The sequence below is a fragment of the Podarcis bocagei genome (genome assembly GCF_964188305.1).
Source record: "Podarcis bocagei genome assembly, chromosome: 4".
Classification (NCBI taxonomy): domain Eukaryota; kingdom Metazoa; phylum Chordata; class Lepidosauria; order Squamata; family Lacertidae; genus Podarcis; species Podarcis bocagei.
The window spans coordinates 58,392,444-58,416,482 of record NC_138128.1 but is presented as its reverse complement, the minus strand read 5'-3'; the positions used below and the strand labels follow the sequence as shown (position 1 = coordinate 58,416,482).

General features: G+C 40.6%; 1 protein-coding gene across 1 annotated transcript in view; it reads left to right on the top strand.

Moving 5' to 3' along the window:
- Positions 1-24,039, top strand: part of CHST15 (carbohydrate sulfotransferase 15) — an 83,969-nt gene that overhangs the window by 42,572 nt on the left and 17,358 nt on the right. Inside the window, exons 2-4 of the mRNA XM_081193011.1 lie at positions 14,185-15,199; positions 18,566-18,905; positions 23,203-23,340. Of these exons, the coding sequence (XP_081049137.1) occupies positions 14,654-15,199; positions 18,566-18,905; positions 23,203-23,340 (1,024 nt within the window). The 5' untranslated portion in view covers positions 14,185-14,653. The remainder of the gene's footprint in view (positions 1-14,184; positions 15,200-18,565; positions 18,906-23,202; positions 23,341-24,039) is intronic.

Genomic DNA, 24,039 nt, shown 5'->3' with positions numbered 1-24,039 from the left:
ATCCTGAGTAGCAGACTTAAATAGCTGTTTTCCCTCTTGATAACTATGAAGCTATGCTGATTTACACAGATGGCTTCCTGTTCTCACTGAATACAGCAGTGATGGTAGGTTTCAACATATTTGGACTGAATCGTTTAGGACAAATGTAACAAGTTACAGTGCAATCCATAAAACTATTATTTAAGTGAAAATGCTGTGTTTTGTAGCCTTTGTAAAAACTTAACTGTGATGGCAAGTTTATATCTGAACAACTGTTAGGCAGGCTGTGTATATATTTTCTGACTGTTACCAAATGTTCTTTTTAATAGCCGTCTTAAAACTCCACTAGCTGTTAGTTTTGCCTTCAAGGAAACTGTTTGACAGACATGTTACAAATGTCCACCCCCCCGGCTGAATTTTGAGAAGTTTTATATCGAGCCAGAGTGCTCTAGCTGGAGAAGGTCACTGACCAGCATAACATGTCATATGGGCTTTCAAAACCATTACTCAAGCCTTTTTGTGGCACGGTCACAGAGGGTAGTGATTTCTCATATAATTGATTTTCTTTTTTGGCAGACTGTTGATTGCTCAGAAGTAAATAGCTACAAGTTCACACAAAGTTTATTAACAAAAAGTTAATCAGGGAAGACCAGTACTTTAAACATTCAGCTGAGTATTGGTCTACTGATCTACGACATCACATTTTTTTAAAAAAAACCCCATATACAGCTCACTTTTTATTATTCCTGCAGTTCATTTGCAGAAGTTGCAACTTGAATAGCACTTAAACTATTTCAAATGGTGGTGGCTGGTTCTGCCCCACCCCCTTTGGAATACAATTTTTTAAAAAGCTCAGGTCTTTTTGAATGGATGTATTTCTGGGAACCATATAAGCTACTTTTGAATGGGGTACATGTGGAATGGAATGGAATGGACAACGCCATCAGGGAGGTCTTCTGTAAAGTGCAGTGAGTGTATTGTAGCTGCTCCTGCATCTTGGAATGGGCCCCAAACACTTGGCATCCATTATACTGATGATGTACTACAACAGAACATGATGACATTCTTCATTGTAGGATTTGGTCTAGAGCTGTTCATAAATGACTCTTGAAATTCTCCACCCTGTTTGTGGACAGAGAAATTGGGGGGACCATTTCACCATTTTTTTCAGAGAGATGAGAAATTCTCTAACAGTTTTTTAAATGTAAATTAGCAATGGAAATAGCACAGCTTCTTTCCCTAAGGTTCTGGCTCCACCACTCCTCCTCCTCCTCCTCCTCTTTAGGTGGAAATGGCAGCAATTGTGTTGAGTCATGATTTTGCATGCTCTACAATGCCTTGGACCTAGAGTCATCCTAGGGCATTGGCCGGGGTATGGTGGATGGCAATCTTCACAAATATTCTGACAGAATTCTTCAAAGCGGGTTCCCCCCCTAGATATCTCTCTCTCTCTCTCTCTCTCTCTCTCTCTCTCTCTCTCTCTCTCTGTGTGTGTGTGTGTGTGTGAGAGAGAGAGAGAGAGAGAGAGAGAGAGAGATTGTTTTTCTGAGAAGTATTCACTCAGTTTGGTCTCCAGGAACATATTTCGCAAGTTATCCATGTGTGCATTTCACACATACTATGGCCAGTGAAATTTCTTTCACATTCAAGCCACAGTTTATTGCCATACATGTTAAATATCAGGCTTATTTACCGTATTCACAGTAAGTACTGGCAGAACAGTGCTATGCCATGCTCTAAACCTAAGACAGGAATTTGGAAAATGTAAAAAACCCAAACCCAGTCTTTAATAATACCAATTTCAGGTCTTCCAATTTCTACCCATGAACTGCTATTATTAAAGGACTAGCACTAGTGTCCTTTGCATATTATGGCATGGGAAGTACTTGTTATGTGGTCAAATTTCCACAACAATACAGATTAGTAGCCCACCACATAAAAAGGTCAGAGCTAATAGCTGGTATCAGAACACCTTTTATCATATGGCTCTCCCCAGTCCCTGGGATTAGTGAAGTTCTCTTTCATATTTCACTGCAAAGGAACAAGATTCCTCCCCCCTTTCTATTTCTGCACCCACACTGTGGGACATACTCCTAAAGGAAATCTGCTGGACACTTCCCTTTTGACATTTTGCCAGCATCTTTTTTTAAAATTGTTTTAAAAAGCTTTCTTTGATGGATCGCTGCTGAGATTACCATCTTGGAATGTTATTGTTTACTTCTGTTACTATTACAATTGACTTTTTTTTTTTTGAAATCCAAGAAACTGACACAGAAAGAGCTTAGGAGAGGCAGGAGTGTTGAAGAAATGAAGCTAACACAAGATTGTAAAAGCTGCAAAGCACACTAGGAGCCAAGAGCTGGAGTGAAACAGTAACACCAAAGTGCTCAATACATTAAGGAACTGATTAAATTTCTGGTGAAATATTGCTATTTGTATATATGGCACTTTGTTATCAGCCGTGACTCCCGCTAATTGATTTACGAACCTCGATTAGCGATTTATGGCGCCCGGCACACTTCCGCTCCGGCTCTTCTTCACGGCTCAGCAGAGTTTCGCACAGCGGTGTAAAACTGTCACGTGGCTCGATTCAGCTTCCAGACAAACACACAGAGAGTCCAGGTTTGTCTATTTACAGCTTTTATTCCAACATTTCTCAGGAATTTCCAGGACTATTTGCAGCCATGCCAAAACTGCATCTGTTCCCCACAGAACACAAAGTGGGACTGGCAAACCTTGCCCAAAGCTCCTCCCAAGCTTCTAAAATTGACGTCAGAATGGTGTGGCATCATGGGAAGAACTTAACCTGTTAAGTTCCAACTCCAACACCCCCCTTTGCCGCACCTTCTGACAAGACCCTTTTGAGTTCAACACCTTCCCCTTTGCCTTGTGCTCCTTCCCAGCATCTTTCCCAGGCACCTGTTGAACCCTTTCAACACTCCCAGAATCACACTGTGCGAATTTTGCCCACGCACTTGTCGCTTGGTACCTTTCAGGTGGAATGCCCTTTGTTGCGCGACTTGACCTTCTGGGCACAAACTCAGATGTTACCTCTGACTCACTGCCACCAGGAACTGTGTCCTCAGCATCACGGGATTCCCCTTCTGACTTAAAACGTTTTCGAATCCTTTCCATTACACTCACAGGAGAACTGGGCTCGCTTTTGGGTGTTCTCTTAACCTGTGGAGAAACCCACCCCTGTGCTTGACCATCATCAGCATCTTGGTCTCCAGCAACAGGCTCCGCCTCTGACTCTCCTTCCTCACTTTCTTCCTCCCTTTCCTCCCCCTCAGAATCTTCCTGTTCTGAATCAGAGAGACACTCTGAGAGAACATCACGCTTGACAGCAGGTTGTGACTTTTTATCCTGCTCATAGAACTCAGCGTGCTTGCTGATCAGTAACTTACTCTGATCACCTGATGGAAATGCAAACCTCCATGCACTCGCTGTTGGCTCATACCCACAGAAGATCATTTTCCGGAACTTGGATCCATCTGGCCCCTGCAACTCAGCAGGTACTGGCACAGACGCATGTGACCCAAACCTGCGCAAAAAATGAATCTGGGGTTTCCTGCCATGCAACAACCCAAACGGTGTGTCCCCTACCATGGAATTGTAGGTGCGATTCCAGGTGAAGCTCACATACTTGATTGCCTCCAGCCAAAACCTTGGAGGTAACCCAGAATCCTTCAGCAACACCTGTGCAGTTTTAACCAGAGCCTGACACTTGAGCTCTGCCTCCCCCCTCTGATTGGGTGAAGTCACTGTGTGACGTATCCCTTTCTTGCGAAAGTACTTCTGCAAAGCAGAACCTGTAAACTCAGCTCCTCTGTCACTTGTGACAGCTAGCACTTTGGTGGAAAACCTTTGTTCCACCTCCTCAATCCAACGTTTGATCAGCTGTGCTGCATCATCTTTGGATTTGAGACCGTGAGCCCAGGTATTCTGTGTAAAATTATCCTGCATCGAGAGCAGAAACCTTGACCCTCCCAGACTTGGTTCCTTTACCGGACCCCACAAATCTATGTGAATCAGTTCAAAAGGCCTAGTGGTTATCCTCTCAACCTTTGGATAACTGCATCCTTTTACCTTTGCCAGCTTGCAAGTTTCACAACTTACAGCTTGTCCACATTCTGAGATCTTACACCCTTTAGAAACTTCTGGTAGCACCTGTAGTTCTTCTAGGGAACTATGGGCTGTTCGTGTATGCCAAGCATGTACACATGAATCATGATTGGGAATTGTAGCACGCAGTGCTTGTGCTTTTTCAACCTTCCCATCACCCTCCAGAGACGTTTTAAGAATGAAGAGATCATTCTGCCCCTTTTTAACCTTGGCAAGCATCCTCCCTCCTTTGGAGATCATGCACACATCACCCTGAAAACAAACCGTAAATCCCATTTTCAGTAAATAAGGCACAGATAAAAGACAGTGGTGCATCCCAGGAACGGTACAACACTCCAGCGTTTCCTGCAAAACAGCAAAATTCAAATTTACAACATTTTTTATATTTCCTTTCTGTCCATTTGCAAACAGTACAGTTTTCCCGGCAGGAATTGCCTTGCAGTTCCACCTCTCGACAGCAGGTGTCTCTGGAATCAAATTGCGATTAGCTGCAGAGTCAATAATAAAACTTAGCTCCTCTGGGCTTGTGTCACAGCTGTCTTCAGACAAAGCCAAACTAGCTGTTATCTTGTACGTCTCCTCACGGCACCTGGTACGTCCACCAGCCTCAGTCTCACGCCTGGTTGTTTTTCCAGACCAGTTGCCATGGAAACCCCACTGGTTCCCATGAGAGTTCAGCAGTTTGACCTTGGCAACATCCTGTCTTGCCTCTCTGCTCCGGTGGGGGCAATCTCGACGCAAATGTCCCGCTGCATTACACAAGTAGCAACGACGAACTCCAGTGGAAAAACACTGCCTGGGGCTCCTCCCAGCTGGCCTGGCCCTCCTTCTTCTGGAAAAGCACTCCTTGCCAGATCCGCCCCCCTTGAACTGCCGCTTCATTCCAGCAGGTTCAGTGGAAAACTTTTCAAACTTGCCTTTGGAACTTTCTGCCCCCCCGACTTGCTCACTAGCACTCCTTGAGGCTAAATCATCAGGAATGGGGGCTCCAGCCATCTTTAGGCTTCCAGCTTCCCTCTGCCCTTGGCCTCCTGCTGCGTCTTCACACAGACGTTTCAGCACACGCCAAGCCTCACACGCAGATTCAACGCTCTCCAGGTGATGTTGCAAATTAGCATGCACACCTGCTCTCAACATGCAGATCTCAGCTCTCATAGCTTTCTCCCTCTGCATCTTCTCCTCCAGAGAAACAGACTTTAGCTTGCCTGCATCTCTGTCCACCAGTTGCACTGGTTCCCTCTGGGTAATGTCCCAAACCTCCGTGGCCATGAACCACGCTCTCACCCTTTTTGTCCAGGTATTCCACGCTTGGACGGTGAGTTCCTCAAGCTGTTCAAACGGAGCTTGAAACACCTCCTGGCCATCTGCCATGTTCCCCCGTTCTCCCAACGCCCCAAGCTGTACTCACAGAAATCACCAGCTCCCCTGGCGTGGAGAAACGATTCCTCAGCTGCTCTCAGTAACACAGGCACTCTCTGCGTCTTTCAGCTTGCTTGTTTGCTTCTACCTCCGCCTCTGCTCGACACCGCAGATTTCACAGCTCCCGGCAGACTCTCGTGACAGGTTTACAAGCGATGATTTATGACATCCATAACCTATGGCACTTTGTTATCAGCCGTGACTCCCGCTAATTGATTTACGAACCTCGATTAGCGATTTATGGCGCCCGGCACACTTCCGCTCCGGCTCTTCTTCACGGCTCAGCAGAGTTTCGCACAGCGGTGTAAAACTGTCACGTGGCTCGATTCAGCTTCCAGACAAACACACAGAGAGTCCAGGTTTGTCTATTTACAGCTTTTATTCCAACATTTCTCAGGAATTTCCAGGACTATTTGCAGCCATGCCAAAACTGCATCTGTTCCCCACAGAACACAAAGTGGGACTGGCAAACCTTGCCCAAAGCTCCTCCCAAGCTTCTAAAATTGACGTCAGAATGGTGTGGCATCATGGGAAGAACTTAACCTGTTAAGTTCCAACTCCAACAGTATAGGCAAAGCCCAGATGATCATGAGTGAAGGGGTGAGTCAAGGAGAATGTAATCTAGAAACATGCCCTTTATAGAAGCCATCTTTAGAGTGCTTGTGCTCTGGCCAGCATAGGGAGGGGAGTGGGTTTATAGCTGGCTGGGGTATGCAGTAGAGGCACCGTTCTGGGTCGTCTTTGTGGAGCTTCAGCCAGGCAAGGAAGTAGGGCTGGAGTTGGCTGGCTGGTAGCAGCAGGAGATACCAGGTAATGCTGAGGGGAAGAAATGGCTGAAAGGGCCTAACAAGTGTGCTCCTGACCATATCTACTCAGAAGTAAGACTTGTTGAATTCAATGGGCCTTACTTCTGTGTAAAATGCTATAGGAGTATGCCTCTGTATACCAGTTGCTGGAATTACAAATGGAGAGAGCACTGTTGTTGCAATAGAGGATTGCCATATTAGTCAAAATTTGTTTTACTCTAAAGGAGTAGAGCAAGAGGGAGGAGGAATGTGTTGGTAAATTTGGTCTGGTTCAAGGAAAATGTAGGTTTATAAAAGAAGAGTTCCCTGGATAGCAAATGTTGCTTTGCCTTACATCAGGAGCCTAAATATTTCAGAATTCATAGACAAATGTGAACAAATTCCATCACCAGTGACAACTGCCACTCCAGATTTGGTGCTCAGCTATGTCCCCCAATGGAAAAAGCAGTTCACAAAAATACTGTGCAAATTTCAGAGAAATTGGGGTGGGGGACGGGGAGCTTTCACCACTTTTGTAGAAAGGTGAAGCCACCTTTCTGTATCAGGCATTGAGAGAGAGACCCACTACTCTTGTCCTTTTCCCAAGTATATTGTCTTTATCTGGTTTCTTGGCTTCAGAAAATAATATTGAAATACTAAAGAATGTAGTTGTACCTTGGATCCTGAACGTTTTGCTCTCGAATGCCACAAACCTAGAAGTGAGCGTTCCAGTTTGCAAATGTTCTCAGGAACCTGAACATCCGACACAGCTTCCGCGGCTTCTGATTGGCTGCAGGAGCTTCCTGCAGCCAGTCAGAAGCTGCACCTTGGTTTCCAGATGTTTTGGAAGTCGAACAGATTCTGTTTGACTTCTGATGTACAACTGTACTAAAAACAAGTTTGCATGTTCCTCCACTCCTTTTTGAAACCAGAACAACACTAATCAAGCAAACTTGTTATTCTATTTAATTGACATAATTTATTCTGGTCACACGATTTGAACTTGAAAGATTCATTATTCATACTCTAATATAGCTGTGAGAAACCTTTTCACTTAGTTACTCATATACTTTTTGTAAATTTATTATCACACTGAATTCACAGTAGCTCTTGAGGGGAAAATATTAATAAATGGAGAACATTTGCTACTCCAAGAGAGCAGTTGGTGACTACTGTATAACTTAAGGGACCTCTGCACAGCAATCTGTAGTATAAATACTACAGACTGGAATCTTAATTGCACAAATATTTCTGAGTTGACATGTCATACAATAAGGCATGAATAAAATTTGCATTCCTTGCATAGGACGGTTAAGAAACTATTGACAAACAGTACATTTGAAATCTGGCAAAGGGCACCAGTTGAGCTAATTAAGAATTGTCTATTCTTGTGGGAGCTATTGAGGAAAATAAATGTTTCATCTCATAAATACATAACACTCACATAGTAGCTAAAGGAACTGAAGGCAAGGGCTGGAGAAGCAGTCATCTGGTCCTACTGAGTGCACAGTTTCCACACTAATGGGCTAGAAGGACATGCTTTATAAGAACTTCCTTGCTGGAACAGTCCAAAGTCCATATGGTCTGGCATTAAATACAATAGTGGCCAACCAAATGTTTCAAGATCAGCCTTCACTAACCTGGTGCCTTTCAAATGTTTTGGACTACAATTCCAATCAGCCCCAGCTAGAACTATGTATTGCAATATTCTATCCTAGAGGTTACCGGAGCATAGACAGCAGAAGGTGGAACTATCCCTGTCCAGATAGAGGCACAGATAGGACATCAGCCAAAGCTGATGGAAGGCACTCTGTGCCACTGAGCCCATCAAGGCTTCAAGTGACAGAAAAGGATCCGAAAGCTGTGTATCCAGTCCTTCAGAAGGAGTAACCCCATCAAGAGGGGCAACCTTCCATCCAGTCTAGGGAAACACCCACCAACAGTGCCTCAGTCTTCTCTGGATTGAATCTCAGTTTATTGACTCTCATCCAGTCCATTACTGAAACAAGACATCAGTCCAGCACATGCACTACCAAACCTGTAGATGTAGGACCAGAACCACGGCAAAGTGGTGCCACCCACCCCTAACTTGGACAACTGCTCCAGAAGGACACCATCACCGATGGTATTGAAAGCTGCTGAGAGGTCAAGGAGAATCAACAAGGACACATTTCATCTGTCTTTCTCCTGGCAGAGGCCTGGTTGAAAATGAATGGTTTTGCCTAAATGTGTATAATGAAGGTACTAGGCAAGCCTCCCTTGGGAGAGCATTTCACAAACCTAATAAATTAATATAAATCACCTTCTAGGTCAGTCTTTGCCTGCCTGGTGTCCTTTCAATGCTTCAGACTACAACAGTCATCACCAAATCTACACCTGCTGTGCTGGGTGGGATTGATGAGGGTTGTAGTTCAAAACAGCTGGAGAGATTTGGACATGTACTGCCTCCCTGTTGCATCATTCTACTAGTGTAGCAATTAACGGGGGCTCTCACACCGGTTTGTAATATTCTATATGAATGTTTCATTTTTTTTAAAATCACTCTAATCAAGCTAAGGAGATCCACATGCATATCTGAATTAGGAACTACAGACACAAATTAGATCCATATAGAAACAAGCTCCAGCTATCGATGCCATCTATCATCACTGCATTGCATGCACATTGAAATAGTATAGTTCGTCAAATGCAAATACCTTTCAAAGCATTCCAATAAATTCCAGTAGAGGTCTAATAAATTATTATTCATTTTGTTTCCATATGAAGTGTCACAATAAATTTGCTTGTGTGGGGAATGGGGGCAAGGCTTAGAAGCATTATGCAAGATTCATAGCTCTGCATTCTTTAATATAGTTTTGACAGTTCATTTTTAGAAGAATAAGAATTAATGTCAGTCATAGAAGCTTTGTCTGGCTTCAAGAATGGAACTTCCTAACAAGTGTTGCATTGATGGGCCTTGAAGAGAAATTCCAAATCTCCTCTTTAACAAATTGTTATTCATAGCATCTTCGTAGCGCCAGACAAAAGTTGAGAGCAGGTTGATGGATCAGGGTGAGAATTGAGTTGCTTGGATTCCATCCCCAAGTCAGTCAGATACCCACTGACATTTTACACATTAAAAATAGCTCTATTCTGGTCTTCCTCCCATTTGAAAGACTTGGACCAGTTTTCTGAAGTCACAGCTGTATCTTCAGGTGTACAAAAACATAATATCAAGAACAGTTACGTAGCTCAGTCTGTAAAATATAGAATATTTGCTGCTGCTGCGTGGGGGGTTGTCTGGCTTGGGAAGGAGTGTTTAGTTGTCCCTATTCCATTAGATTTGCAGCTTGGTGGTGCTACCCAACTGACTTCTGTGGCCTATAGCATATTTCACCAGGTATAGCTGATGTACCAGCTTTGTACTTTGGTAATCTGATGACATCCTTTATTGCATTTACATTCCCCTCCTTTCCCCAAAAAAACTTCGAGATGGCATACATGGTTGTTCCTTCTCCACGTTAATTTCCACAACAACCGTGGAAGGTAGGTTAGGCTAAGAGCGAGCGACTGGCCCAGGGTCACCCAATGAACTTCATGGCTGAGTGGGGAATTGAACCTTAGTCTCCCAGATCCTAGTCCAACACTCTAACCACTTATCTACACTGGCTGTCACTGCCTCTCTTACTGGCTACTCTTACTCTCTTGCTGTGTTATGGGAAGTGCTGTTGGAAAACTACCCAGAAACTTATGTATTAATATGTATGCATGTATTAATATTTGCAAAATTACTCTTCAGAAATGTATGGGGCCTGGTCCTTTTATAACACACACACACACACACAGCACATAATTTTGCATATAATTGATTGGGCTACTTTTAATAAACTGCACAAGCCACTCACACATAAATGGGCACTCAATGCAAGATGCAGCAATGCTCACTTTGGTATAAATCCAGATACAATGGATTCTTCCTTCATCCTGATTTCAGGTTATTAAAGTTTTCTGCTGGGATTGCTACATATGGTTTGCAAGTACTGTATACTAAAACACCATGATATTGAACATGTAGAAAAAATGTTACATGTCACTGTTAAAGTTTGCTCTTAATAGGTAATTTTAAAGGGTGAGTAATTTCCTATTCTCTAGCTACTATAGCAGTTAACAGTATTTCATCATTATTGGTGTGCAAATATACTACTTGATCACAGTGAAACAAACCCTTGTAAAATGTGAATCACATATTTGTCTTGTTTATTTAAATAATTCATCCCATTTATTTAAATGTTCCATAATCATATTATGCAATCATTATGAAGAGAGCTTACTATTTTTTGCAATTCTCTTTCTTTCCCTTTTCTTAACATCATAGTTTAAAGCCTGCAGGGTCATTAAAACCCATCCATGTGTTCCTTTTACTAATGTGAGTAATCATATTGAAACTTGAAACTTATTTTCAGGAGTTGTTATATGAAGGTTCTTATTTATGCACTGGCACATATATCTCTAATAATGCTTTTGAGCATTTCTGAAGGCTCCTTCTGGGTCTTCTAATTCTACTCAGACACAAGCCGGTGCTCAACACAAGAAGCAGTTAAAATGCTCCACTTTCTGTCATTTGCTGATTTTAATTACAAACTTTTTTCAAACATACAGTAATTATGCCTGTAAGTCAGTGTTAAGCCCTTAGGGACTCAGCTGGTTTTCATAAGAACTGTATAAGAAAACGTTGTTTTGAAGCAGCAACTGGTAGTTGAAGACTTAGTTTGGTACATTTTAAGAATACTTCATGGTAATAATTTTCTTTTATATATTTGCTAGTTTTACAAAGTAAAAACTGGAATGTACCTGTTTCCAGTGCCAATGATAACATGAATCTGTGTTCTTTATATGCTGTGTTCTTTGTCTCTTTTTTTTGACAAATTGCAGACGGAAAGATTTTCTGTAAGTCAAAAACACCTGTAAATGCAGGCGTCTAATAACATGTATTCTACCAACCATACTGAATCTTATCTGATTTCCTCTGTGTCCTATTTAGCAAACTTTGTTCTCGCTACTGTGTAACCAGAATCATTGGTTGAATCAGAAAAATGCAGTCTTGAAAGGAGGTTTACAAATAACATATAAATAGATTCTTCGTGAGCTTGGACTGGAGATTTCACTGATCTTACTCCGACAAAGTTAGGAGCACTACTTTAACTAAAAGTTTGGGTGAATAACAACTTTTGTACCTGGCATAGAAACTTCCAATAATGTCTTGACTTGAGAGGCCACTACCTTATCAATCACCATCTCATGGAAAGGGACACTTATGACTGTGTTAGTTATTAAAATCTGGGTCCAATCAGTTCAAGAGTAGGCACAAAAAGGAGGGAAAAAGCTTGGTATTTGCACAAGTTGTTTAGGTGTCCCTCAAAAGGTTATCTCTCATCAAACATATGATTTAAACATAAGGGATTTTTCTGCTGTAGTGGAAAGTTTTTTCTGCACTTCTCAAACTCCATAGCCAATTAGCCAGCATAGGGAACCCTATTTGTAGACTAAGTTCTTATGTGCACAATTTTCATTTTATTTCTGTGGTTCAACAGTTGGGGATAGATGGGTGTCTATTTCTGGTCCATGTGTATTTTGCATCCATAAGCCCATTCCTAAATCTAGTCCACCCTGTTTACATGTCAATCTGCATTTTAAAACAATGTATAAAAATTCACATTTACTGACATTTTCTCCCCAACAAAACATGCATTTCTGTACATATAGTCTTCTAAAACACAGTTTATATGCATTTTGACATAAATTAAACATATTCTTATATTCATCTAAACATTTTAATGCATATTTTGATACATTTTCTGAGCCAAGAACAGTATCCCTAATGGAAAACGGAAGGATATCTCTAATGTAGGCATCCCCAAACTCGGCCCTCCAAATGTTTTGGGACTACAGTTTCCATCATCCCTGACCACTGGTCCTGTAAGCTAGGGATGATGGGAGTTGTAGTCCCAAAACATCTGGAGGGCCGAGTTTGGGGATGCCTGCTCTAATGCATGCATTAGCAACTTAATACAGTTTCCTGCATGTGGCAACTTTAAGAGAAACATCTATGAGTCAGAGGTGTGGTCTGGCTGAAGGAGCTGGTTACTGATCTGTGTGGGCTCCCGCGCCTTGTCAAGAATGAAGTTTAATTCGCCATTAACTCAGCTTGTAGAGTTCCTACAAAAGCAACAGAAGACAATGCAACAACTACATTACAATCTTATGTAGTCATCTGGGAAGTGGGGATCAGGTTGGTGTGCTTAATAAATATTGAATGAAATCGTAGAGTATAGCATCCCTAAGCAGCAGCAGTGTGTGGTTTAAAGTGATTTCTTGGTTCATTTTTTTTCTTGTAGCACACATAATTTCAGTTATGTTTTGTAAAATGTGATTGGTCATAATGTTTACATCTCTGAAATCATGATATAGATACTTTAAAGATGGTATGTCAGAATGGAATCAGAGGCTTTTCTGTCCTGCTGAAATTTAATTGTGATCAACATTTTAATTTAATAGAATGTAAGCAATTAAGGCTCTGTTTCAAAGACTTGTGCTGCTGGCTCTGTGCGCTTAAGTGAGACTTTGGATTTACCACAAGTAGCACAACTGTTTCATGGGGTAGGGAAGAGAAAAAAATCCCAGTGCTATACATACCTAAAGGTCCAAGTGTTTCTTCTTGAACTGCACATTAGAGAAAGGGTTAATGCACTGGTCTGATATAGCCATATTCTCATTTGCCCTTGAATTCTTGGAATATGCTACCTCCACAGTATTAAAATTTATTTGCAACAGTTTAATGCTTTTTTTTTGGTACTGCTGCTTAATATTCTTTATCGATCTTGAAAAGGAGAGACATTCAATTACTTTCTCCCCAGAAGTATCCTACTTATTACCCCTTTGTTGCTTAGGTTAATAATGAGTATGTCCAAGCAAGGACTGGAAAACAGAAATCAATTTGTGGCCACAATTCATTTTTGAGAATCTCTAGGGGCTGCTGTATTCCTGAACCCTTAACCATGGCTTTTTCTTCCTGCCCAATACAAACTTGGTGAATTTTGCTACTCAAAAATACACTGTGCTAGTATTATTCTTTGCTCAAAATTTGCCTGTGGAGCCTTCACACAAGCCACAGATGCTGCTCCCTTTCTAAAAAACTTTCTTGCCCCACAGATCCATTAGATTGGCCTTTAGAATGTCCCACTGGGTAATCTTGACCCAGATGATTGCTTAGCTTAATCTTATTTATAATCTGTACCATAGTCTTCAGAGTATCCCAGCATAAAACTGTCAGTTGACACGCTCACCACCTTTCCCTTCCATGTACCTCATCTTTCTATCTCTTTATCTCAAATATTTATATCCTGCCTCTTAATCATGGGGATTCTTCAGATGGCTCACAATACCACAAAACAATCAAGGAAAAATCAAGCAGATAAACACACACAACAAATTCAGTTCAGAAGCATGCACCAGATGCTATTAAAAACCAAAGTAAAAAGCAGAAATTTAACCCCCCCAAATTAGGGGGGGGAGCCTTATGGTTTGGTGAAGGCCCTGACTCTTGTTGCTATCCTCCTCACCTCAGAGGATGGGGCACTGGATAGATACCACCTCAAAAGGGGCTGAGTACTTCAGCAAGTTCATGCAAGTAGTTAGTCCTTCAAGTTCCTGTCCAAATCATTTCCAAGTCATCTATACTTATTCCCAGTACTCAGAATTTACCTTTCCGCTGAATATGCAATTTAGCATAGATTCATCAACCAGGGTTAATAGTCCATTGCCTAATAAAGTGAGTAACACTTTGATCTGACTTCTGGACAGATAATTTTATTCACGTTCTCTCTTTGTTCTCTTCTAGGTTACACAACAGAATCCTCTGAAGTGATTATAAAAATGAAGAACTCCAGATCATTTCTCTGTCTTGGAACCTACATTTTAAAGGAATATATTTAAATCTCAAGAAGAACCTATTCTCTCACATACCTAAATTTGTTTAATTTTGATGAAAGGACAATGAGCTCCTTTTGTTTTTTGTGTCTCTTCACTCTTTACAGTGAAATCCCACTCTCCTCATTTTGTTCAATGGGAAAAACCTGAAGTCATCATCATCAACTTAAAAAGAAAATTTTGTATGTCCAGATCAAGTATAATGTGCCTCTAATACATTGCCATATTATTTTCAGTAGTTGCCATCTATTTTGGTTAGTCTGATTTTAAAATATATATATATATATATACTGATTTGACAAAGTTTCTTGATTGCTTGTAGAAAGTGACTTTCATTCATTTGAAATGGCTCCTTACTCCAATTTTTTAATGGTACTAATATGAAGCATTGCATTCAACGTTGCATAGCATTGTTATCAAATGACTTGCACAGACAGTGTTTCAAGTGCCAGCGGCCAACTCACAATATTAAAGAGTGTCCTTCTCTGTGCAGAGATAAAAATAAAGTTCTGTTGCACGTGGATAGCAAACAGATGAACTTGCTTGCAGTGCTAGAAGTAAGGACTTATCACAGTGAAAGCTGGACTGGATTGTTTTGCTTGAAGAAAGGAAAACTATGCAGTTTAATGTTTGGATTATTAATAATGATGCTAGTGATGGCATCCTATATACTGACTGGAGCTAAACGTGGCCTCTTGCTGATGCAGCCAGCACTACGATATGGAGCTTTTACTAGCAGTTCAAACTTAATGGACAATGAGAGCCTCTGTGATATGAAAGACCATTACCAAACATCTAAAATGAATATTTCATATGCAAAGGATTATCCAAGCATTAAAGTAATTATTGACACAATTACTACAAACATTGAGTTTATAACTAGACATCTTCCAGACTTAGAAGATTTGAAGAAACAAGAGATGCATGTGAGTATACAAGAGGGAGAACTATTTATTAAAAAATGGTAACCTTGACCATTACTCTCTGTAGTATCTACTCAACACCAACAGAGTGATGCTGTTATAAGCCAATGTACTCTTAAGTTAACACTCACTGAGGAATCAAGGCAGATGCACTTCAGTTTAGGTTAACACTGACATTTAGCAAGGTGTTGGGACTCCCTATCAGTTGTATAGGTTTATATCTCTTCATTCATGCTTTTGATATGGCCCAGTAGTAGATATGATTGAGAACAATAGATAGTCTCAGAAGCTGGAACACACATGTTGGAGCCTAGGGAAAGCCACTGTGGTGCTTTATAACTTTCCTCTGGAAATATGGGAAGATCAGATCAAACAGTGAGGTAGTTACTGTAGCTGGATGATCATAGACATTCTGCTAGTCAGATCAGACCCTTAAATGAAGTGATTTTTATCAATTGTATGTACAATGGACTCACAAGTTGCACAGGGGGTACGTTCTGGAGGATTACGAGTAAAGCCAAAATTGCATATAGTGAGAACAATTCCAGAACTGCCCCTGCATGACGCTTCCTACCTTTCTGAAGCTGGTGTTGCAAGTGGGCCTTGCCCTCCATGAAACCAGGCTTACTGGGTTTTGAGAAGGTCTCATTCAGGCTCTGGGAGCTTCCATGGAATCTCATGAGATTTCAGATGGCCCCATGGGATCTTGAGGGAGCCTCCCAGAGCCTAGTAAGCAAGCATGAGAACTTAAAATCTCTTTTCATGTTGGCAAAGCCCATCATGGAAAGAGATTTTAAGATTTCCTCCTTTCATGCATCTAATTTGTGCAATTGCTGCTATATAAATACCAGACATGAAAACGGGCTTATCACTATATGCTTTCTCATAATTTTACTGGTGTACAGGAAACAGAGATGTGGTTGCCACTGCTATTGGTAAATCAGATCTGAAGAGAGTGAATACAGAAAGTTCTAAGAATACTTTATCTAGATAAAGTCTAATTCTTCCAAGGAGGTTTCTTATATGCAGTTTGTAAATGCTCAGGAATGAAGAGTGTTAACAGATGTTTAGGAGTATGTGGGAAGACAAAATTATTGAATGGGGACACGCTTAAAGGTCCATATGAACACTTTGAAGCACAATCTACTCCTTAGACTTTTAGGACTCTAAAATGCTAAAATAATTCTGAGGGATTTCAGGAAGGTATAGAATTTATGTTAAACAACTAGAAGTCAGGGTTTCTTTACAATGGAAGTGGTACAGTTTTATTAACTAAACTTGAACATTAATTTGATCTGTGTATTTCATCTTCATTTAAACCAGTGTTTCCTAATTATTATTTCCTTGCATGCATATCTTCCAGTTTGCTTAATCTTATTGGACTTGCACATTTCAATAACCTTCAGCCAGGTTTTCCAGTGTTCACAATACCAAGCTGAGAAACTCTCTTAGGTGTGACAGTTTAGGTTCACTATTAATATTGGTGAACTATATCCTTCCTATGCGATATCAAGTGAAGCTCAATATGTACCTCTTTGGTTCACTTAGATAAGCATTGAACTAGTGTTATTGTGAGTGATTGCCTGGGAATTGAAATCCTGGAGACCTGCGGTCAGTCAGTAGAGACAGAACCGAGCTAAATGAGAAAATGGTCTGATTTGGTATAAGGAAGATTCCTATGTTCCCAACCACTCCATACATCTCTGAATTAGTTCCATATAAACCACAAGAGTCACTTGGTGATTTCCCAAAGATTTCTGTTATTGCTTTGGCTCTGAAAATTCACCTTGGTTTTCCTTTACCCTATAATTCATCCAATAAATTAATCTATGACTATTATTGCAGCCACTGGTATACTGTCCAGTAGTATCACAGCCCTATACAACATAAACTTGTGTCTTTACTAGGTCCAGTTATTGCTGTAGGATGCTATAGTGGAAGCAACGTGAAAGTGACCTGTGTGAAGTCAGATGCCCAGGTGGCAGAATGCTTGATGATATTATAGAACATTATGTGGTGTTTCTTTTACGTTTGTGCAGGGATATGACCATGTTGGAAGCAGTGTGTGAATCGCTGTGCAAACTCATTACAGATATAGCTCAGGGTGACAGTTTCTACAACTGTAGCATCAGGTCTTCTGTTCTCAGTTGCCCATGCTAAAACAAGATGAAAAGCAGAAATGGCAAAAGCAAAATGTGAAAACTGTTGCAAATAGTCTTCTATATGTTTCCTAATGTGCAGGAACTAAAGACCAGACTCTCATTAATAATTCACTCTGCAGTTAACTTACAGGTACAATGAAGTACTGTACAGTGTCTACACAGAAATGAGTATCTTCATATTTAATGGGGATTACTCCCAGGTAAAAGTAGTACATAATTTCAGCCTAGGCTTCGCTTATGGGCTAGCATTGGAGAAAGCTGTGTGGAAGGCAAAAATTCAACAGATTAAGTGCAAGTATGGGGAAAGATATTCACATTCTAGCTGTCAGACATTTTATCACGCAAAACATATACAAATCTGTGGTCTCTTTTGTGAGTAGGTCAATGTGGCCAATCCATATACAGTATACTGGACCCAGAAAATCCTGTTGGCCCTTCTGATTGTAGTCTAGGGGTGTATGATCTCAATGCAGCATTCAGGTCACTCTGCCTGTCACTCCTACATCCCTCTTCCAGCCCCATGCCCCACCAGTCCTGGTTTGCACCCTTCTTGAATCCCTTTCCCTGCAGGAAATGCATCCTTGAACTTTGATAATGCTGTTTGCTTGTCTGGATGGATGGATGAGAGAGAGAGAGTCTGTGAATGTGTATAGAAACTAGCCTACTGTACAATGGTAAAATTCACATTTGTTGCTCCATCTATTTTTGCTTCTGGTACCACCCAGCACTGGCATGTGGGTCCCAGAAGCCCCTTGAGCTAAAAAAGGTTCCCAACCCCTCATATTTAATAGAGTGGTTGCTATGCAGAAGCTTTTGTAGAGAATTGCTGTGTTATGTAGTGTGTGCTGATTTTCTCAAATTATTCCTTCTGTTGATGCATTATAATTTTGTTATACATAGATGAATTCCATCTGCTCTAGGAATTAATTTCTTAAAATACAATTCTATCTATGGAAGTCTGCATAGATGCAATATTTAGGTTTAGATAACCATATCACTTCTTTTTGTGTTTAAGAGCTGGGCTTTACAAATATATTCCTCTTCTCTGCCAGCTCTACATATCCTCCTGGTCTTATATCTGTGCAACAGCATAGGCTATCGGAACATTAAAATGTCTGGAATGTGTAAACAATAGGATTATCATAACCGGAAGTGGTACCATGTTCGTTTCCTGCCTTAATGAGAGCTTTTATTCTCTGTTTTGCAGATGTTCTCCGTAATTCCTAACAAGTTTCTTCCAAACAGCAAGAATCCTTGTTGGTATGAAGAATACAAAGGAAACACTACTAGGGATCCTTATGCTACAAACTCATATGCATTGTATTCCAAACGTTTTAGGACAATATTTGATTACCTTAGAAAGGTGTTTTGGAGCCATTTGTATCATTACAAGGAGAAGCACTACCGGCTACGCTGCCTTCCCCATTTCTACATCATAGGCCAGCCAAAGTGCGGAACAACAGACCTTTATGATAGGCTCAGGTTACATCCTGATGTGAGATTCTCAGCAATTAAGGAGCCTCACTGGTGGACAAGGAAAAGGTTTGGTGAGTAAACACACTATCTGACACAGAATTGTTTTTGCGGAAATGAATTCTTAAATCTTCCTTTGGAAGCAGCATCTCTTCATTTTTAAGTTTCTCCATCCCTACTTAGCAGTAGACCTAATGCTGGAAACCAATAGGTCTAGCCTTAATGTCTGTATCTGTGGCAAATTGCCTTGGATACACACTGGAAGTGCACGTAACAAGCCCCCAAATCAGTAGCCTAATATAGAGAAGCCTATCAGCTGGATTGGTATAAACAATAGCCTGCCCAAATATTAATTAATTGATCTATATAATGCCCAGGTTGCTCGACAGCTGTGTGCAGAACAAGTCTTAACATTGCACAAATTTATAATCTGTCATCAACTAGAAAAACCTAGTATGGGTAGCACTGTTTATTGTTTGGTCATAAGCAGATGTCTATACAAATCTGCCTTTTTGTGCAGTTCTTTCAAAATACCTGCTCTGGCTTAGGTAAAGGAGTTGATGCTAAAAATCCATTTCAGGCAGTGCCTTGCGGTAACATGAGAAATGTTTTTCTTTTTGACAGTTCCATGTGGCTTGATCAATACCAGGTTTAGTGGGGCTCTTGGTTTCCTGCCCCCAGGGACTCTCACCCCTTAACTTTGAAAGTGACAGGTATATGCAGCAGCATCATAAAGGGGGGGGGGCAGTTTACTGAGCAAGTTCTGCTAGTCACCACTGTTTTAAGCACCCTCTTAGTATGTGAGATCCCTGTGTAGGAGTAGTTTATTTTGTGCAGTTAATATGCTGGGTGCTTCAGCTGCTAAGGCTGTGGTGTTGGAGAGTCAGTGGTTTTCATTTGCCCAAAGCAAAGGGCTCATGTCATGGGCAGCTGCCCATGGAACTCTGGTGCTGGGCCTGTGGCTGGTATATGGATGATGCAGCCACAAGGCTAAGGCAGATTGCATGGGTTTTCCCTTGGAGGAAAGGTGCCAGTTGCATAGAATAATAGAGTTGGAAGGGACTGCAAGGGTTATCTAGTCCAGCCGCCTGAAATGCAGGAATATTTTGCCCAACACAGGGCTCGAACCCACAACCTTGAGATCAAGAGTCTCGTGCTCTACCGAATGAGCTATCTTAGAATACAGGCATGTGTGATTAGCCTGTCCAGATGCTTCAGCTGCATAGTGTTGTATAACAGAGCTTGACTCCACAGTCTGTATTGGCCTGGTTTGAAAGGTGAACAGACTTAGTGCTAGTTCCCATCTGATGATGAGCTCATTCAAGGACATAGTGACAACAGTTTCTAATATCTACCTTGCTTGAGTGCCAGTTTGGCAGGAGTGAGGGTTGGAAGCAATTACAATGATTATCTGAAAGCAGGACCAGCGTCAGCACCTGGAATCCTTGGGCTTCTGCCCGTGGATGTTGACACTGACCCTGCTACCATTCTGCTGACGGGTTTCCTAGGATTTTTAGTTCAGGAAACAGATTTATTTTTATTTGCTTTCAAGAGTTGCAAGGATTCAAATCTTGAAATATCAAAGCAGTAGAGAATATGTTTTCATTATTTTTTTATTATTGAAAACTGAGCTCCTTCCCTGCCAAGCCTGGTTGTAGTCACTTCAGTCTGGTTCTGCTCAGTATGTCTCAAGACACAAGGGAACAGTTTAGCCTCTATGGATTTTAACACCAGTGTTTTGGCTTATGATTAGTGATATAGATGGCCTAGTAGCCTGAGGTTTATACCACACAGGGGATAGGTTCAGTTGTGTACGCCCTCCGCCTGCTTCAGATAAAGCCTTAGAACAAATACACAACAGAGCTTCTTCTGTCTGCAAATTGGTTTGAATAGGAAACCACTGCTTTTCAGATTATATATGATAATGCCTTCAACTATGAGTGAAGTCCCTCTAGTTGAAATGGACTAAATTGGTACAACTGGTTTCCTCTACTAAGGCAGTTGAAGCAGCAAACTCAATAAAATTGAGCTGAACTAATTTCAGAGGGATTTTAATTGGTGTGCAGTGTTCTTTCAAGCCTATTCTTTGTGGTTTGTCTCTTATACGAGTTCTATACTTGGCCCAATAAAACAACTTCTGAATTTATTTCAAATAAAATTCCATGTTCTGAGGCCAAATGCAAACAACAACTGTTTTAGAATTATTTGAAAGGACCAGGCAGGTACATTTCCAAAGCTGAGAAACTCTGGGCTTTGCCATCTGGCCGAGAAGACTATGTATGCCACTCTGAGTGGAACACAGGCATGCTAACAAGTTACATGTAACAGCATGGAAGGATACCCATAAACCAGCCTTCTTCTGTTGCTTCTTCCTCGTTAAAGTTATATACCACCCTTCATCTAAAGATCACAGGGTGGCTTACAACATAAAAACACAAAAATAAGAACATGAAACTCATTAATATAATAGCAAAAAATACACTTTCCTCCAGAATTCCAAGTTATATTATAAGTAGGCTTGCTTCCATATTTTGCAAATATTTGGCATTTAGCTATGGATTTGGAGTTCTGACAGGGCAGAGCACCCTATAAAAATTGGGAGGAACTACTAAATTCTAATTCAATGATGATACAGCTTGATACAGCTTGGGTTGCCCACCATGCCATGCCTTGTTTTATCTGTCCAGAGACCTCCAAGGCCTTTTGAGTTATATTGATGTCATCACTACTATACACTAAAAGCAAGAGGCCTTTATGCCTACTGTGCCTGGCACAGCACAAACAAGGTCCTTTGGGCTATTGCTCCAGCAGCATCCAAAAAGAAGGAGGCCATGAAAAACTAATTCAAAGCATGCAGGCCATACCATGCTTATGTACAGGAGCACTGTGAAGTTTGCAGCCTGCTCGATATGAATCAGGTACTCACTTCCTTGCCTGACTCCAGGACCCAGTCTACATCTTTATAGCAGCCTCCAGTCTATTCACCATCAGGCCTAGATGTGCCAGGACCTAGATATTTTGGAGCAGCTTCACAAACACTGGCATGATAATAAATACCTGGTTAAAACCAGAATCCTCTGGGCCTTCTACATAATTCTCTTGGTTGCATTTCCCGGTTCTTTGCTCTGAAGTCTTTGTAGTTTGCTCTGACCTATTAATATCTCCTTATTCATTCATTTCTACAGTGGCAGACTGTGCTTTAGTATAGAAGATACTAGGCAGACTTTCTTTGACTCATGGTTCTCGTGCACTTTTCTGCCTAATGAAACAACCATAATCTAGAAAGAGAAAGAGATTCGTTTTATAAGCATCTTCCAATAGAATATTTTATTGGACCTTCCTTGTGCTCTGTCTGCTTCTGGCTTACTGGGCCAGTTCTATAATACAAAGGTTAAAGGTAAAGGACCCCTGGACCATGCTAATTAGCATTCCTTCCTTATTTAATGTCATCCTGTGGTCTTCTTCATAAGGTTACACCATTTAGATTTGTCACTAAGAGCTTCCCTAGCAAGCACCAAGGTGGCTTCTGTTACTATGTGGCCAGGATGTAAATAGTATTTACACTCATGTGAAATAAATACACAATTATCAATGTCCGTATTTATGCACACATATGTATAACTGTAATTATATATTTATTTATAGTGCTGCCTTTTCCCCTGACAGGAACTCAAGGTGGCTTAAAGAAAAAATAAGAACAATTTATTCATGTTCATGTACATGTAGACTACAAAGAACTTGCTACATGGAATAGATTATGTAGAAATTAATCATGCAACCATTCTGACTCTTTTTATCATATCCTTATTTAGGGTTTTGGACATGTTTTATTACTGTTAATTTTACAATAAAAAAGAACTTGAAAAAATAATAGAATATAGTGTTTTATAAAATAAGTTGAAAAACAAAATGAGATTGATATACTGAGAGTAAATCAGTTCTTTAAATTTCAGAACATTTCACAGCAGTAGTTTATAATTTGGAGAAAATAAGTTCTTTTGATGGTACTTAACCACATCACATCAAATCCAGTTTGCTATATTGGCATTTTGTCTCTGTCCTGGTTCTTTTGACTTCATTAAAAGAAATTCTCAAATGTTATGTGAGCACTAATTCAATACCAGGTGTTATTTGAGAGCTCTGTTTCTATGCAAGCAGTATTCCTGCTGCAGCTACTATGCAAGAAAATAGTTATTCATGTTACTTCCTTGTTGAACCATCAGTATAATTGAATAACTATCGTATCCTATTTATGATTATGCTATTTGAACAGGGTCTTCCACCAAATAGTCCAAAAGGCAGAGCAGTAAACATCTCTACTATACCACTGTAGATTCCAGGCTCACTTTATTTATTTATTTTTGCTTTCAGGGATAATTCGTCTGAGGGATGGATTTCATGATCGCTACCCAGTGGAAGATTACCTGGACTTGTTTGACTTGGCTGCTCATCAGATTCAGAGTGTGTTGCAGGGGGACACTGCTAAAGACTTCAACAAGATAATTATTGGTACAGAAACTACTGCTTATAGGGGTTTATGTTGCTGGTATGAGACTTGCTTTAATAACATCGGTAGTTATCTGTACTAAGATAAGAGTTCACTGATCTCCTCTGTATCTTAGCAATGTAAGCTAAGTATATGATAGCAAAAATGTGGATAAGGCATTTTATTAGAACAACTTCTGTTGGCAAAAGGGTAATGCAAGCTTTACAGCATCATGGAAGTGTGCCTTCAACTAGTAATGAAAAGTTGAGCAAACATCTGTCTGAAAAGAAGAGCATTATAAATCTTTAATTTTGCACCTTGTTTTCAGTGTAAATAGAGGCTGTTTAAAAATGCATTAATATTATTGAGTTATTTATAACACTTTATAGCACCTTGGCAACAATATAGTGTTCAATGCAACATCCTGTCCATCTAAAATAAAAAATAACTACAAAGAAATACAAACATGCAGAATCGGGCAAAAACTTTGTGAATAAAAAATACCTTCACTTGCTAGTGAAATCTAGATGCATTCCATCACTATGTCCCACTGATTTAACCACAGCAAATGACATCATATGAAGCAAATAAGTAATCTGATTAACTTGATGGGCATGGAAGAATATATGAGATAACGTATATGGGACTTTAGCTCTATTGTTTCCCTTAGGATCCATTCAGTGCAGGGTTGACCAGATGCCAAAGAGGACAGAGTCTTTGCA